This window comes from Apteryx rowi, unplaced genomic scaffold (genome assembly GCF_003343035.1).
Source record: "Apteryx rowi isolate R43461 unplaced genomic scaffold, aptRow1 scaffold_481, whole genome shotgun sequence".
Lineage (NCBI taxonomy): Eukaryota > Metazoa > Chordata > Aves > Apterygiformes > Apterygidae > Apteryx > Apteryx rowi.
The window spans coordinates 69,544-85,221 of record NW_020450740.1 but is presented as its reverse complement, the minus strand read 5'-3'; the positions used below and the strand labels follow the sequence as shown (position 1 = coordinate 85,221).

Here is a 15,678-nt window from a genome sequence, read left to right as displayed (position 1 = left end):
TCCCACACAAAACAGGCTTTTGGCAGCATCACAGAAACTAAATTTGTCATGTGAATATTATATGGTGATTAGAATATGAGAACAGTGAATTCCCACTGTACTTGGGATATGGAGGGTACTTGCACTCTTCAACTCTAGGAAAGTAACAGAGTTAACCAAGTTAGGAGCCTACACTCCATTTCAGTGCTAATGAAAATTATAAGTTCCTAAACTGATACTCTGAGTTATGCTATAAAGCTCTGTTAACTGGAGTGTTAACCTCAAACTAGACAGTAAAATAGCTCATAAGGAATTAAGATCCTAATCCTGTTACAGTGCTGTTTTTCTTCTCCTCCCCACTCCTGGGAGATATTTGATATAGTCAATGTTTGTTTTTCAGAATTTCTGGCTTGCAGGCTGTTTTTTGTTTGCAAGTTTCTAGCACTTCATTTTAGAATTGTAAGATGTTTTGTTTGTATGATGACCATAGCAACACTGTCTGTGTGAAAACAGACTGTAACCTGCTTCTGTAATAGCTGTAAAGCACCTTGGGAATCTTTAATGGAAGGCACAAGTGAAACTCAGAGAGAAGGACTAAATAGCACTAAAAGCTTTGAGAATGTAATAGTGTGTGTGTTTTTTGTTTTTTTAAGTGGGGGGGAGGGCTATGCTGTGAAAGTTAGACAGCTTGTTTAATTAATAAAGCAGATTTTCCTACCTGATATGTCGCAGTGTAAAACAAGTGTGTGGTCGTGATGGAATGGGAACCTGAAGTCTTAAAGTCAAATAGACTTTGAATGGATTTTTCTTCTTTAAATTGGCAAAGATACTTAGGAATCAAAATTTCTCTGTGATGATGCTGTACGTTATAGTTAAGGTTTTTTTTTTTTTTTTTTTTAATGTTTAGGTTAGCCCATTACCATGTCACTCTGCAGGTCCCTACTCATGTAAAAGACTTTGTGGACGGCTGCTTGATTGTCAGAATCACACCTGTATGAAAGAATGCCATTATGTTACTAAAATCAACAGTAATGCAGATGGAAAGAAGGTAAGCTGATTTCCTTTTTGCTGTTTGTTTTTGTGTATATTAAAAATTGTCTCTTCACTTATGTGCAGTTTTAACTGGAGAGCAAAGAATTTGCGACTGGGAGACACAAGATCTAGTCCAGATTCCGCTGGGAGACTTACATGGGTTCTGTTCGCGTTGGCATTGTGACATTTAGCTAGTCTATACTTGTAGACTATAAAACTGGAACAACATTATGTGTTATTTATAAATGCTGTGCCCTTTTGTGTTACATTGATATACTATTTTGTTACTTTGTTTTCGTCAAAACCTTATTTAAGATTGTTGACAAGCCTCTCCTAGAGCCAGTTTTCATAACTATCCAGATTACATGGCTTCCTAAGTTCTTGACCAAAAATGTAGTCTTTTATTTAATCACACACATTCATCTATGTACAAATGCACCTGAAGTCTACTGGAGAAACTGTTTGCTGATGAGACCTGTATGTGGGTTGAGGAGGCTAGCAAATTTTTAAGGAGAAGCACTGGAAATGCTGCAGAACAGGTGAAGACTTTTTAAAGCACTAGGGCTGCAGGTTCATGTTTATCAATGTCTGTACTAGAAACTGTCATTTATTAGATTAAGAAACTGGTTAAGAAAAGATTAGATATTAGTTGCTGAAAGTAATAATTCTGAAAATGGAATAATGTGCAAAGCTGAAAGCTGTCCTAGTTTTGAGCGGTCAAGAGCGCACATTCTGTGGTTTGAGAAAATCATGATTTCAGAGGAAATAGCTTTAAGCTTTTAAAGAATGACTTTAAAACAAATTGTAATATGGGTCTGTCAGGGCATTTAGAAAGCTGAGCAAGCATTCAATCAGATACAGGACATAACTGTATTTATATTTAACTTAAACGGGATGATTTCCCTGTGAATCCAAATCCTAGAAGTGTTGTTGTCTAATAACTGTATATATTGCAGTTACTGTAACATTCTATTAATGACTGTGGCGCCTTTGTCTGAGAAGTAACAGTATAAACTGTTATTACGACTTGTGGAGCAGTAACATGCAGCAAGAGAGCAACATTACTAAATATTGAGGGTGACAGCTCTTCAAGCTTCTCCAGTTAGTACTGTAAGAGGATGTTGTCTTACACCTTCAGTTAAACCAATGAAAATGTCTATGGGTCAGGACACTGCATAGCTAAGTTTGAATGGAACTGTGCATTCTCAAAAAAGGGTGTCTATGTACTTGCAAAGTATGGGTAAATTTCACTTCTCTGTTTTCTCTGAATTTTTATAAATTCACGTTGTTTTTGACCCTTAGAACTTTTGTTCTGGTTTGTTGATAGAGACTAAACTGCAGGTGTAGTCTGAGACTGACTGATTAAGTTTCTTTTTATATGTTTGAACAATGATTTTTCTGTCTGGAATTAAGGTTTGTTCCACATGTTGTGCTAGAAAACTTAGAAAGGCCAGTTGTTTGCCTTTACTGACTGTTGCTTAAGTCTGATATCGCAGTTTTCAAAATGCTTTTGGTTGCTGGTATTTTCCTGAGATGTGACATTTGGGGGAATTAAACTTTGTGAATGACCAGTGTACAAAGGTTCGTTTTAAAACTTCAGCAAAAATAGTTCAGCTGTATAAGCAAAAGTTAAGGGGCTCAGAAGAAAATTGGTGGGGGAAAGCTGTAGTTAAAACTTAAACCTTTATGCCCTTATTTTGAACAGCATACAGTAAAAGTTTGGCATGGAAGTAGTCCTCTTGGAGAAACATTGTGTGGCATCATTTTTGGTTGAATCCACTTTACTTTGTCTGACTTAAATGTAACTTCAGGCACACCACCACATTCCAGTTCTCAAAATACTGTGCTGTATAGGTCCAATTGTTAAGTCATATCAGTTTATCTGTGTATATCTAACTGCAGACTGGGATTCTCAATGAGTCATCAAGGAGAAAAATAGGAATAGAAATGGAGCTTAATATACCTTGCTGTAACAGAAGTTCTTGACCTGGACTGAGAATGACACTACAGCTCTTGTAGACTGTCATATATGAAGCTGAAACAGGGTGCATATTGTTAACTTAATGCTTTTTGGAAGATTATACAAACCAACATACACATATGGAAGTGAAACAGCTTACAGTTTGTTGGCTTGTTTTGAGGAGGAGAAAAAAAAAAAAAAAAGGCAAGCAAACAAAAACTTCCACGCCCCAGTATTACAGGGCAATATGTCGTGATTGAAGTATTGCAAGAACATGTTGGATGGAAAGTGTTAGTTCTGAGTATGAAATTACTTTTTTTTCTGAAAGTGTTTTCTTTAGAGAATTAACAAGCTTAATGGCAATATTTCCAAAGCCTTAATATTAAGAGCTTGTTTTATGCCCAAAAGGGAAAATAGAAGTCTGTCTCTTTGACCTACAAACACTGGCATTGCTGCTTTTCTTCTCTTTCTTTGCTTGAGGAATATCTTAATGAATAGCAGGATTCCTGTGGAAAAAAATACCCCTAATCTATTCCTCTATATAAAAGCTTGCTAATATCATCTAGCAAACATGTTTGGCACTTTGTTTAGTAATTTGTTTTTATTTTGTTAGACAGGTCCAGAATGTTTGCAATGTGAAGAGGAGTGTACCAAGCCACGGCCATCTGGCTGTCCTCACCGATGTGTTTTGCCCTGTCACCCTGGGGATTGCCCATCATGCCTTCAGATGCTTAAAATAAAGTGTCACTGCAAACTGTCAATACTCTATATTGAATGCTTGTAAGTAGATGATGAGTTGGGTTCAGTTTTGACAAGTACTACTAACTGGAAACCATTTGAAATGTCTAGGGATGGGAGTTACCCTGATGGCAAGTTATAACATTTTTCTTTGAGGATTATAATTTATAATATAATATATGCCGTTTCTATTTAAAATTTGCCAGTGTTTTATTTGGTGGTATTGCTAAAACTATTAAAAGTACGTGGAGTCTCATGGGCAGAACTCTTTTTCGTAGAACTGTTTTTGTAATTCTTTTATAATATAGTAATATATGTAACTATGTAAATGTAACTATATAAATATATAGTAATCTGTATAATATAATTAATCTATATGTAATTCTTTTACAGTATATAAGGAAGAATTAGAATGAATGTAGTCAGTGTAAATTATAACTAAGACTTACAAAAGAAAGGACTTCTGAAATGAAATGTCCTTTAGTTTGTCTTTTTTTAATTAGAAAACATGTTTTTAATCACTTGTGCCCCTTTTTAATTGGCCACTTTAATTGTGTCTCTTAATTGTTTGGGAGGGGACAGGGAGGTGCTAGCTTTTACTAAATGTAAGACGAACTTGTGGATTTGAATTTTATTCTCTCTATGCATATTACTCTGAAAACACTCATCTGACACTTATACGCCCTTCTTTGTCTGTTCTCCTTAAAGTACTTCAAATCTTCTTAATTTATGTGCTCTTCTCTTATAGACACTTAGTACTGTTAGTTCCACATTATGTGGAGCATACTATTCTTTACGAGCATAAATACTTAAAATGCATCCCAACTGTACTGTCTTGTGTTGTTTTTAATTTAGTATTTATCACAAATACATGTTTTCTTTTACAGAAAACTAACTTGTGCTGATTTAAAAGAAAAGGATCTTCTTACTTCCTGCAAAAATCAGTGTCCAAAAGAGGTAAGCTGTATTAACAAAGAAATACTCAGTTTGATGGATGTCTGGAGCTTGTGGATAAAAGAGAAATAAGTGTATGTGTATCTTGACTTCAGCAAAGTTTTTGACACAGTTTCACAGGCCATTCACAAAAGCAAGCTGGAGAAGCTTAGTCTAGATGATCGTGCTAAATGATAAATGCAAAAGTTGTTAGTAAATTGTACTCAGAGGGCAGTTTTATGTTTGTGGTCAACTTGGAAGGATATATTAAAGGATCAGGGATCTGTTCCCAGGGCAGTACTAGTGAATGCTTTCATTAATGGCCTGAATGATTAAACATGGAGATGAGGCTGAAATGGGAGCATATGTCCTGTAAGCTGATTTAAAAACTGACTTTGAATATATATCCCCAAAATAATAAGATGCCATTTGGTTAGTACAAATACTGAGAATTTTAGTTGTGGTTGATTATTTTTGGCTAAGTGCAGGGCTAGTAATCACAGTCAGTGTAGTAATTCTGAAAAAAAGGGATTTTGGACTTTACAAGTTGCTTCAATAGTGAAATATATGCTAAATAGTGTTAAAATATAAGACAAACCAAATAATCTTCCTGCTTTATTCAGCATTGGTAGCCTTCAGCTAGACAGATGTTTAATTTTGGGTGGTGGGCCAATTGAGGAGGATCTAGAAACGTGACAAGAGTTAAGGAATGAGGAAAATGGAAGAATTAAGATTGTTCAGCCTGAAGAGAAGAACAAGGATATATGACAACAGGATTTGGGTATACAAAAGTTTGCTGCAAAAAAAAGAGAAGAAGAATATCCTTATTGTATGATGCAAAAGCTGGGAAATGGTGGACTTAGGTATATCAGTGAGGAAGATTCATGTTAAATATTACTTCTGAGTAGTGAGACATGTGAAGTGGTGGGGAAGAATTGGGTGGCGATACTACAGAACTTGCATTGGTAAAGACCTTAACAGCTTAATCATGTATCAGGATTGATACAGATAATACTGCTCTAAGACCAAAGGATGGGCTAAATGACCTCTTCCTAGTCCCTTCCAGCCCTGTGATTTGTGCTGCTTGCCTGTTTCCAGAAATCCTTGTGTGGCTTTTTTGGGGGGTATGGCTTTTTTTTTTTTTTTTTTAATGTTTTGTCTTTTTTTCTTTAGCTGGTATTAGTTGTAGTGAGGGTGACAGCCCTTTTTTCACTCCATTCCTCACTGTAGGAAAAGAAAATTTGCCAAGTGGAAGAACAGGAATATTGTCAGGAGTATTTTGGAGAGTGTTTCCAAGGCTAAGCTCTTCTGAATTTTTGAGAAAATCTCCTTCCATGAAAAAAAAAAAATGCTTGTACTAAGGAAAATATTTTATCCCATAATCACTTATTTCATTGTTTGCCTTGTTTTGTCTAGCTAAGTCTGTCACATGCAATGTCAAGCTGATGCTCATAAATAACTTAATCCAACTCATTCTTCACTGATTCCACTTGGTTCCTTTATGCTAGTTTATCTTTATACTCTATGTCCACTAGACAGACACTTCTATCTCCTTAACTAATCTCTTGTAGCTCTGAATTCTGCGCCTACCTAATAATTCTGGATCCAAAATTTTCTCCTGTTCCCTAATTTTCCACTGTCAGAACTGTCAAATTTGAATCCTTGTACTGAATAGAAACTTTTTTAGTTTTTGAGTAAGTACAAATGCAAAAATTTGTAGCACTTCTGCTCATTTCCCAACTATCTCTGCTGCTCTTTTTTTCAGACAAGATAATGTTAACAAATTCCTGACACCCCCCCACACCCCGCCAAGTCTGTGCTCTGTACTGTGTACCTACTTTTATCTTCTGCTTTTTTGCCCTTGTAGATGCCTTTCTGATATCTTTCTGTTCATCCTCCTTATTTGTGTTGCACAAGTAAATGATTGTGCCTGTCACAATTTTCTCATCTGGATGTCTAAAAGTTCTCTTCCTAGCAGGGGAAAGCTTTTGGATATTATTTCATTGTCCATTTACCTCTTAATTTTATCCTTTCATTTCCCTCTCTGTTACTTCATTTTCATTTGCTCCAAGACTTCCTCTTTATTTTCAAGAGTGCTCGTAATCTTCTAACATGAACTGCGTTTTTCTGTACTTCAGCTTCTCTTCTGAGATCTCTTCCATGTCTCATTTTTGACCTTGATTAAAGCATCTGTTGTAATTTTTCTGCATGTATTCCCAAGACTCAGTCTGTGACTTAAAATCCCTCTAGTAGTGGTCATGAATTCTGGTTTGCAGTTCAGAACTGCCCTTTTCCACAGATGTGAGCATTTTGTTTGTTGTTCTCTCTTCCCCGCCCCCATACAATAGGATGTGACGAAGGCTCAGGACCACAGAATCAACTTCAGTTGGATAAAGTTTTTGTTTTATTCTAAAATTCTTGTTCCTATAGATGCCTTGAAAAATAAGGTTTTCTGTAGCTCCTGCTATCTGAAGAATCTTTAATTGCAACTGGTGATGTAAAAATGCTTCCCCATCCCTCCCTGTGTTTCTAGCTCTATTTCTTCCTGAGTTTGAAACATAAAGGTACTAGTATTGTCCTGCTTCAGGGAGTCTGAATCTTTTTTTCACAATTCATTGTACTTTCACCTGATCCTGTTTTGATAACCTCTGAAGTACAATATGCTCTTTTTTATCTTTTTTTCTAAAAAATTCAGTATTTTAACTTTCCTTTTCTGTGAATATCAAATAATACTAGGAATACTATGTCAATTTTAAAATTATACAATGTTTATTTGTAACTTTGAGAAAATTGCCTAGCTGTATCATAACACAGATTATACAAATAGCCTCTGTTAAACGACTCACTGATATGTTAAACAGGATTTGAAGGAGCAATCTCAACAGACCCACTCCCCAGCATATATGGATCAGGCCAGTTGGGGGTCCTCATAACAAGGATTTACAAGCAGCTTGGCCAAGATATAAGATGGATAGGACTACAAAACTTTTAAAGTTCATAAATCAAATATTTCTGCTCAAAAACAAATTGGGAGTTTTTTGTGTACAACTCTAACTGCCTCAAGTTAATTTCAATTTAGTGTTTTATGAGCATTTTCTTATTTAATGTCAGAAGCTGACCTTGGGTTACTAGAAGAGCTCAGGGAAGTTGCTGCTTGTTATAAATCAGTGTGGACTAACTCTACCAAAGTTTAGAATAATACAATTTAGGTTCTAAAGAATACGGTTTTTTACTGAGATCCTAGATTTGAGATGTCTGTTTTTTTTCTTTGTTAATGGAAATTGTAGTAGACAATACCATATTTGAATTACAAGTAGCATGCTACTTATGGAGATTATGAAAATCACTTAGTTCTATTGTCTGGTGCCTTAAAAAAATACTTGAAAGTCTTGCCAGCTTTCATGCTTTTGTTTTGGCTCTTTTAGTATAAAACAAAAAAAAGGACTTCTAGTATTATACAGTACAGCTTGCATTTCCTTTCCACTTTAGGGAGCAGCAAGTCTTTGATATTGCTGCAGCTGTTAGCTGGGATGCTTTAATTAAAAGTTCTTTCTCTTGTTTGGTAGCAATAACAAAATATCCTGTTGAAGGAAATTTAGCTTCTTTTTATTTAATCGGTAGTGATTAAATTCTTATGATCATGTTTGCAGATGCTTTGGGACAAATCTTAAGTAGAAATTTCCATGGGCTATCAGTTTTCTTCATTTGTATATTCATGTCAATATCTGTGTATCTCTGTTTATCACTTACGTTCTTCTGTGTAATTAGTAATTTTTGACAAAATAACAGTACTTTAAGAGTGCATACTGTCTAGAAGTGAAATATGTGACCATGCTGTGATAAATCTCTCTACTGTGCTGGCGTGTTAGAATAATGTCATAAGCTTTAAGAGTATGGGTATCAATTATTTTTGTATAAGAAATTTTATTTTCTGTAATAATTCTGTAAACATCTCTTGAAAATGTGCATGGTTTTTAGAAATTTAATTTTGAAAGGTGAATGAACTGTTTCGTTACATAAGATTTTCCTCAATGTCTGGCATAAGCAATGGAGGTTTTCAGAGCTCTGGAAGCAGAGCCACGCTTTAAACTAACGAGTCTGCCACTTGAGTTGGAAATGATAAACTTACCTTTGGTGCTTAGCTTTTGGGATCGCTACCCAAGAGCGATGCTTTCCTTGCAGGTGTGTTAACAGAATGTGTCAAATACCTGGTGGAAGTCAGTAAGCCTTCATAAATGCTGACTATTTCCGTTGTCATCAGACGAAATGTTAAGGTTTAAATGAGTTGCCTAAGTCAGGGGGAAAAAAGCTCATAGCATTTCTTGTGTTCAGGGCTGTGGATGAAAGTGCTTTCTTTGGAAGCACTTGACATGTCAAGCGCAAAGCCTGTTTGTTTTGGCCCTTGGTACACTAGCTATTGACTATGAGAGATTTTTATATGATGCAAAAAATCCAACAGGACATACACTTTGTTTTAACACCTAGTAGCTCATCATGTATGCTTAAAAACAAGCAAGCAAAGCCATTCCCATTACAATATCCAGTAGAAGAAATGATGGGATTGCTCCTGGTCACTGAGCTCATGAGGGAGATGTTGTTTTTGCCGTTCAGTTAACTGATCTAGTTAACATCTGGAGTACTGTGTCCAGTTCTGGGCTCCCCAGTACAAGAGGGATGTGGCACTGCTGGAGCAAGTCCAGCGAAGGACTACAAAGATGATTAGGGGACTGGAGCATCCCTCTTATGAGGAAAGACAGAGAGCTGGGCCTGTTTAGCTTGGAGAAGAGAAGGCTGAGAGGAGATCTTATCAACGTGTACAAGTATCTGAAGGGAGGGTGTCGAGAGGATGGAGCCAGACTCTTTTCAGTGGTGCCCAGCGACAGGACGCGAGGCAACGGGCACAAACTGAAACACAGACGGTTCCATCTGAACATGAGGAAATACTTTTTCACTGTGAGGGTGACAGAGCACTGGAACAGGTTGCCCAGAGAGGTTGTGGCGTCTCCTTCTCTGGAGATATTCAAAACCCACCTGGACGCGATCCTGTGCAAGGTGCTCTAGGTGACCCTGCTTGAGCAGGGGGGTTGGACTAGATGATCTCCAGAGGTCCCTTCCAACCTCAACCATTCTGTGATTCTGTGATCTTCTTTATTTTATATGTTGTCTTTGCATTGGTGGGAGTAGAAAGAAACTGACACTGCCGCCTTCCTTCTTGTCCTGCATCCCCTGTGGATGTGAACAGTGTATGCTTACACAGAGAACAACATGTGTAAACATAGCTTTCAGTATTGGACTAAACACATTTGTGCCGTGCAAATTTTGCTCTAATGGTGTATAATGCAAGAATTTCTATTGCAGTAACACCTGGAAGTTCTGATAAGGGCTACTGTGTAGAATTTGCAGCTCTTTACATTTGTCAGCTGTTAAATCGATTTGTTGGGCTTTGACACTATTAATGGAAGTGGAAGTTGGAAGTGATAGTTCCCACCACGGATAGTTTTGGCCTGTGTGGGATGACTTGCAGGTGAGACTATAACATTGCTGCTAATTGTGCCTGATGCTTTTGAGTAGGGGAAGGGTGTCACTTACCGGTCACTAGTGAGCAGCCTCAGCTCTTACACCTGGGAATAAAAATTGTTACTGGTGAGTCAGATTGGCTTCATTCTGTGTTCCTGACTAGTAGTCTGAACTCGAGGCTCAAAGAAGTTTCTCTCCTCATCTCTTCAGAATAAAGTAAAATGCAAGATAGATTTACTTGATGATCAGTTGTGCCAGTCTAACCTGAATTCTTTCTTTGACAAGGTGACTGATTTCTTTCCCCTCTCCCCAGTTAAAAAAAAAATAGATTAGATCTGCTGCGTCAAGCTTCAGTAGAGCAGTTGAGGCAATGCCACACAGCAGTTAGCTAGTCCAAATAAAGAAGATTAATAGAAGGGCTGCGGAGGATTAAGGCAATAATTGGTTGTGTTTCTTAAGTATATACATCTCTCTAAATGAATAGTTAGACAAAAGAGGCATTAACAATAAGGAAATTTCCCAAGGATTGTATTGAGGACTGATCTTGCATTGTTTTCAGAAATGACCTTGGCACCAAAAAATAGGAATGCTCTTGGAATTTTTTGATGAAAACTTGTGGAGTGTTGTCAGTACCAGACAACTGAAGAAATGCATGTGCAGAAGCAGATAACCTTTAGGGTGTGGTATTAGATACAGAAAAAATGGTAAGACCATTCATATAAGACTAGTAATAAGTTCTTGAGAGACAGCAAAAATTCTTATTGTCACAGCATGATTAGCTGGAGAGAAATGTAAATGAGAGCTGAAGATGTGTTGGGCAAGATATTCTATTAAGACTAAGGTATAATTAAGGCATTGTACAAAGTCCTGCTGAGATGTCATTTGGAATATTGTATGCAGTTCTGGCTACTGTGTTCAAGAAATATTGATTTAAGCTGGTTGAAATTCAATGAAGGGAATACTGTGGGAATAAAGAGTCTTTTATAAAAGAACAGTCAAGAAATATTTCAATATGAGGATAAGAACAAATGGGTTTAGACTGTCTAGAATAAATTTAGGAAATTAGAGAAAAGGTCTTGCTTCTTGAAGACATGAAGTCTTGGAACAGCCTCCCTAGTCCCAACAGCAGAAGAGGGGGGGAAAAAAGATTTGTTTTCAGTGTAAGGCTTGGTCCAGTCATATAGGGATCATATAAGGTAGCTGCCAGTAGCAAGAGGGGTCTGGACTTGAGGACTTAGTTTCCTTCCAGTCCTATGTGAAATATGCGATGACAGCAAATAAAAGGAATTGAACCCCAAATCACAGAATGGATCACTAGCGGATACTTTAGTATGATAATAGTGTTTGACTTGACATGAAAGCATGTTTACTTGTTGCATGATTTTTAGATGGAAAGTTTTACATTCTGTTTTAGGTATGTGTTCCATGACTCTAGGCTTTAAGTTAAGCCATTTCATTTGTACTTCTAAAAATCAAAATTTACTAATCAGCAAGAAATGTATATACTAGAATTTTATAATTGTGTTATGACATACTCTCATTTTTGTGAATGAAGTGATGTAGCATGTACACATCTATGAAAAATGTATATCTTAATTATCTCTTACAGCATTTTCCAAGCTGTATTAATTCCTTGATGACACTTAACAGCTGAAATTTTGCTTTTTACTAAGAGCACCAATACCACTTTTTTTAAAATCGTTTTGGGGTTTAAAGCTACCTTTATAAATAAGTCAGATGTCTTATGCAAGATACCACCTTCAGTTATTAACAACATTAGGTTTTGTAATAGAAAATGGCATATCATTATTGTTAAGGTTTTATATGGGCATGTGTATGAGCAAGATATTTTTTTTTCAGTCAAGTTCCTAACAAAGTGAAATGATTTGCTCTTGTGCCATTTCATATCTACTGTAACGCTGGGAGTACTGCTGTATTTCTAACAGTCACCATAGTTAAATTAATGTCTCAGTTTGTAACACAGTAGTCTTTCTCAAGTACCAGAAATGGGATTACTTACCAAATGCAGAGATTCCTGATTTTGTGAAATTATTTGGGACTTAAGAACATTGGCAACCTGTATTTGGCTTTTGCATAGTTCAGAACATTCTTACATGTAAAACTTTCTTTAGTGGTGTTTTTGCACTTCTGGTACTTCTGATTCTTTCCTCTTTCTGTTGGCTCTCTGGTCTATAAGTAGCTACAGTACAGTTAATCTCTGTTTTCAGTTTCTTCCTACCTTACGTACCTGTGTGTTGCCTTCCTCCCCCCCNAAAAAAAGCTAGGGTAATTATTGTTGTATAAATAATTGCAATGATGACTCTGTTCTTACAGATAACATTTTGAAAACAAAATTGGTTTTAATCAAGCTGTGCAAATAAAATCTTTAAGGGGAAAATTGTTCTACAGGAAAAGAAATACTTTGAATAACAGGCAAACATTTGCAAAAAAAAAAAATCACTATTTCGTAAGTGAAAAACTGATAAGTTGAATGGGTTTTTCTGTTTAACTATGTCTTTAATAAAGTCTGTTCATAGATTCTTTGTAACTAGCCAGTCTTTTTTAGATCTGAGATATTCTTTTTTGTTTTTTGTTGTTTGTAGTTGCCGTGTGGTCACCGATGTAAAGAGATTTGCCATTCAGGTGACTGTCCTCTGAACTGCAACCAGAAGGTTAAACTCCGATGTCCCTGTAAGAGACTGAAAAAGGTAAGTTCTCGGTTACAGTTTTGAGAAAGATGCATCTTTGCTTTTTCCTAGGCTTGTATGACTGGATTGTCTCTGGTGCAGATTGGAATAGGTCCAGTTAGTTCGGTAGAGCTGTAGTAGTTCACATCAGCTGAAGATCTGGGCTGCAATATGAAAAGATTCACTAGAGAACATAAAATCCTATTAGTTCTAAAATATAAAGCTATTGCAAGTCAGGTAGCTAACATCTGCAAGCACACTTGTTTTTTTTTTTTTTTTTTTTTTTTGTGGCTCCATTGGAAGATTAATCAGATGATCTGGAGTGATTTAGTAAGAAAAAGTACTTTTTTTTCTGAAGAGTTCAGGAAAGTGTTCCAACTTATGTAATTAAACAAAATCTCAGATGTTATATCTGTGAATCCCTAACCAATGTGATCAGTTAGTTTTCTGCAAATCTAAAAGCAACTACAGGCATCAGCATTTTTAGCTTTTAACAAGGTGAACAGTCTGCATTTATGGATAACTACCTATATTTTAGGTTGCCTGTATTACTGTGGTACAAAACAGTATTGGCTTCTGCCATGGATAAATTATTCTATTCTGTGTCTAAATGTCCCTCTTGGATTCAGTCTTTCTTTTGCTCTTGTAGAATCCAGAAAACAATTGGTTAAACATATAATTGGACTTCGCTTTCCTGTCTTTAAAATATACCTGCAAGTCTTCTGCCAAACGTAATTGCGTATGGAAGGAGTAGCTGTTAGGGACCTTCTATTTCTATAACAGCTCAGTTATGTCTAGTTGTTACTGTCTCTAACTTTCATCGCATTTTTGAAAAATATGGAAAATGTCATATCTCCTACTCTTTTGTATTCTAGTGCTGAATTGTATCTCACTGTACAGCTACTGATGTTTAGACCAGTTCAGATTTCATTGTCCCAAATGACGGGACATATTTTTCACTTCTGTGGATCTCCAGTTCGGGAGTGCTGCCAAGAAACAATGAAATACACTTTTTAGGATGTGTTTTGACCAGTCTAAAAGTGACAAGTAGTGGAACCTTCACAAGCCTGCTGCTCTGAAAGATCTGCTTACTTTAAATCTGAAGTTTGTTATAGCTTAAAAAATAGAGAAAACTTGGTTATGAGGAATAAGGCAAAGAGGTTGTCACGAGTGGTCATTAATTTTTGTGAAGCCAGCCCACTTATTTAAATAGTCAAGAAATGATCCATTTGACTCCCAGGGAAATAAGAGTTTAGGGTTTTCCTTATTTTTTTAGATGGAGAAGAAAGAACTGTACCTGAAATACTGGCCTACTGTCTGGAGGTCAAACCAAAATCCCTGCTCTTTCTCATACAGGAAACTATATTGTGGAGGGTAAACAATGGCAGAACCAGTAGACTGTGGATAACTGGACCTTGTTTCAGTTGCAGTCATGTGAAACTGTCTTGGTTCTACAATGTGAAAGATTTCTTACAGTGATTCCCTTGTATGACCCTGCCCTTGCCAGTGATCCTAGCGAGTACCTGKTGACTCCAAAGGTCCCTCCTCCGTATCTACTCAGAGCTGCATGGTCTCCAGCCAGCAGTGAATCTCTAAGCCTCCCATATGTGGGTCAAACATGCAAATAATGTGCCTGTATGTCTGGTTTGTAAAGTCTGCAGTCTTCCATGTGATTGTGAAGACAAGGAACAGAATTTAGCATCTAGTACTTACTACTGAATTCTCTATAGAAACACTCTTACCTTATATCTATGCATGGTACTGTTAAAGCTTGTAGTTTATAGGGCACCTAAGCTGCGCTGTAAACTTATCGCATCCTGATGCTGAAGAAATAATCCCGGTTTACCAGAGGAAACCTTACCAGTGTGTATCCTTCCTGCTGCTATCGCCTGAATTTCCTTTGGTAACTCCCTTTGCGATGAAGACAGACCTGTCACCCGCAGTCTCGTAAAGTTAACTGTGTGTATTGCTTTGGCTGGGCCAGTTTTAGCCATCTCAGTCTTCCACTTTGACTCACTTTTCTGTCCTCTGTGTTTTATATTAGAGTCGAGTAAGTGATTCTATAAATTCTGGAGTCCTATATCAGTCTTTCTTAAGCAATTTATTGTTACAGGAGGAGTCACTGAACCAGCCCAACTAATATCGAATATGTGATTTAATGGCTTTGAGTATAGAACAGGAAGAATTTTTTTATTCCCCTTCTAGCATTTAAATTAAATAACTTTTTCTAAATTAAACGTGGTAATAGTGTTGCATCATGACATTATGCATGTAAGATGTACAGGCAGATAAAATACTTGAATCTGTAAGTCTGACAATTTCTAATAGACTGTATTTTTAGCCATCTCTGCATTGGTCAAGTGTTGTTTTTAACATACTTGAATTGATTTGAAGGAAAGTTAAGCATTGCAAAAATAAATGTATTGTCCAAATGTACCTGTATTTAAAACTCATGTTTAGAAAAAGTATTATTTGTAGGTAGAATTTTTTTAATGTTTCATACAAATTTTGTGGATTTCTTTTTGTGTGCATTATGAAAAATCACAACTTCTGATTGTCCTGCATATCATTGGCAGTATAAAAGACAATGTAGTTTCATGTTGTGTTGCTATACCTACCCAACAAAATCCTTGATAGGCTAGTAGTATAGATAACATACCAGTTTTCTCTACTTACTACTTTTTCTATCTTCATAATATTGCAGGGGAAAGGGTGGGGAATTTTTTTCGTGACCAGATATTGCCCCATAGTCTCAGGCAGTACTGATGATTTGTAGGCTAGTGAAGAGAATGTGTGTGAAACTGCTGAGACTGAGTGCTAGTTCTTTATGCT

General features: G+C 36.5%; 1 protein-coding gene across 1 annotated transcript in view; it reads left to right on the top strand.

The window, feature by feature from the left end:
* The window catches only part of NFXL1 (nuclear transcription factor, X-box binding like 1), a 53,746-nt gene that overhangs the window by 26,213 nt on the left and 11,855 nt on the right, over positions 1-15,678 (top strand). Inside the window, exons 16-19 of the mRNA XM_026078618.1 lie at positions 887-1,027; positions 3,585-3,751; positions 4,597-4,666; positions 12,763-12,867. Of these exons, the coding sequence (XP_025934403.1) occupies positions 887-1,027; positions 3,585-3,751; positions 4,597-4,666; positions 12,763-12,867 (483 nt within the window). The remainder of the gene's footprint in view (positions 1-886; positions 1,028-3,584; positions 3,752-4,596; positions 4,667-12,762; positions 12,868-15,678) is intronic.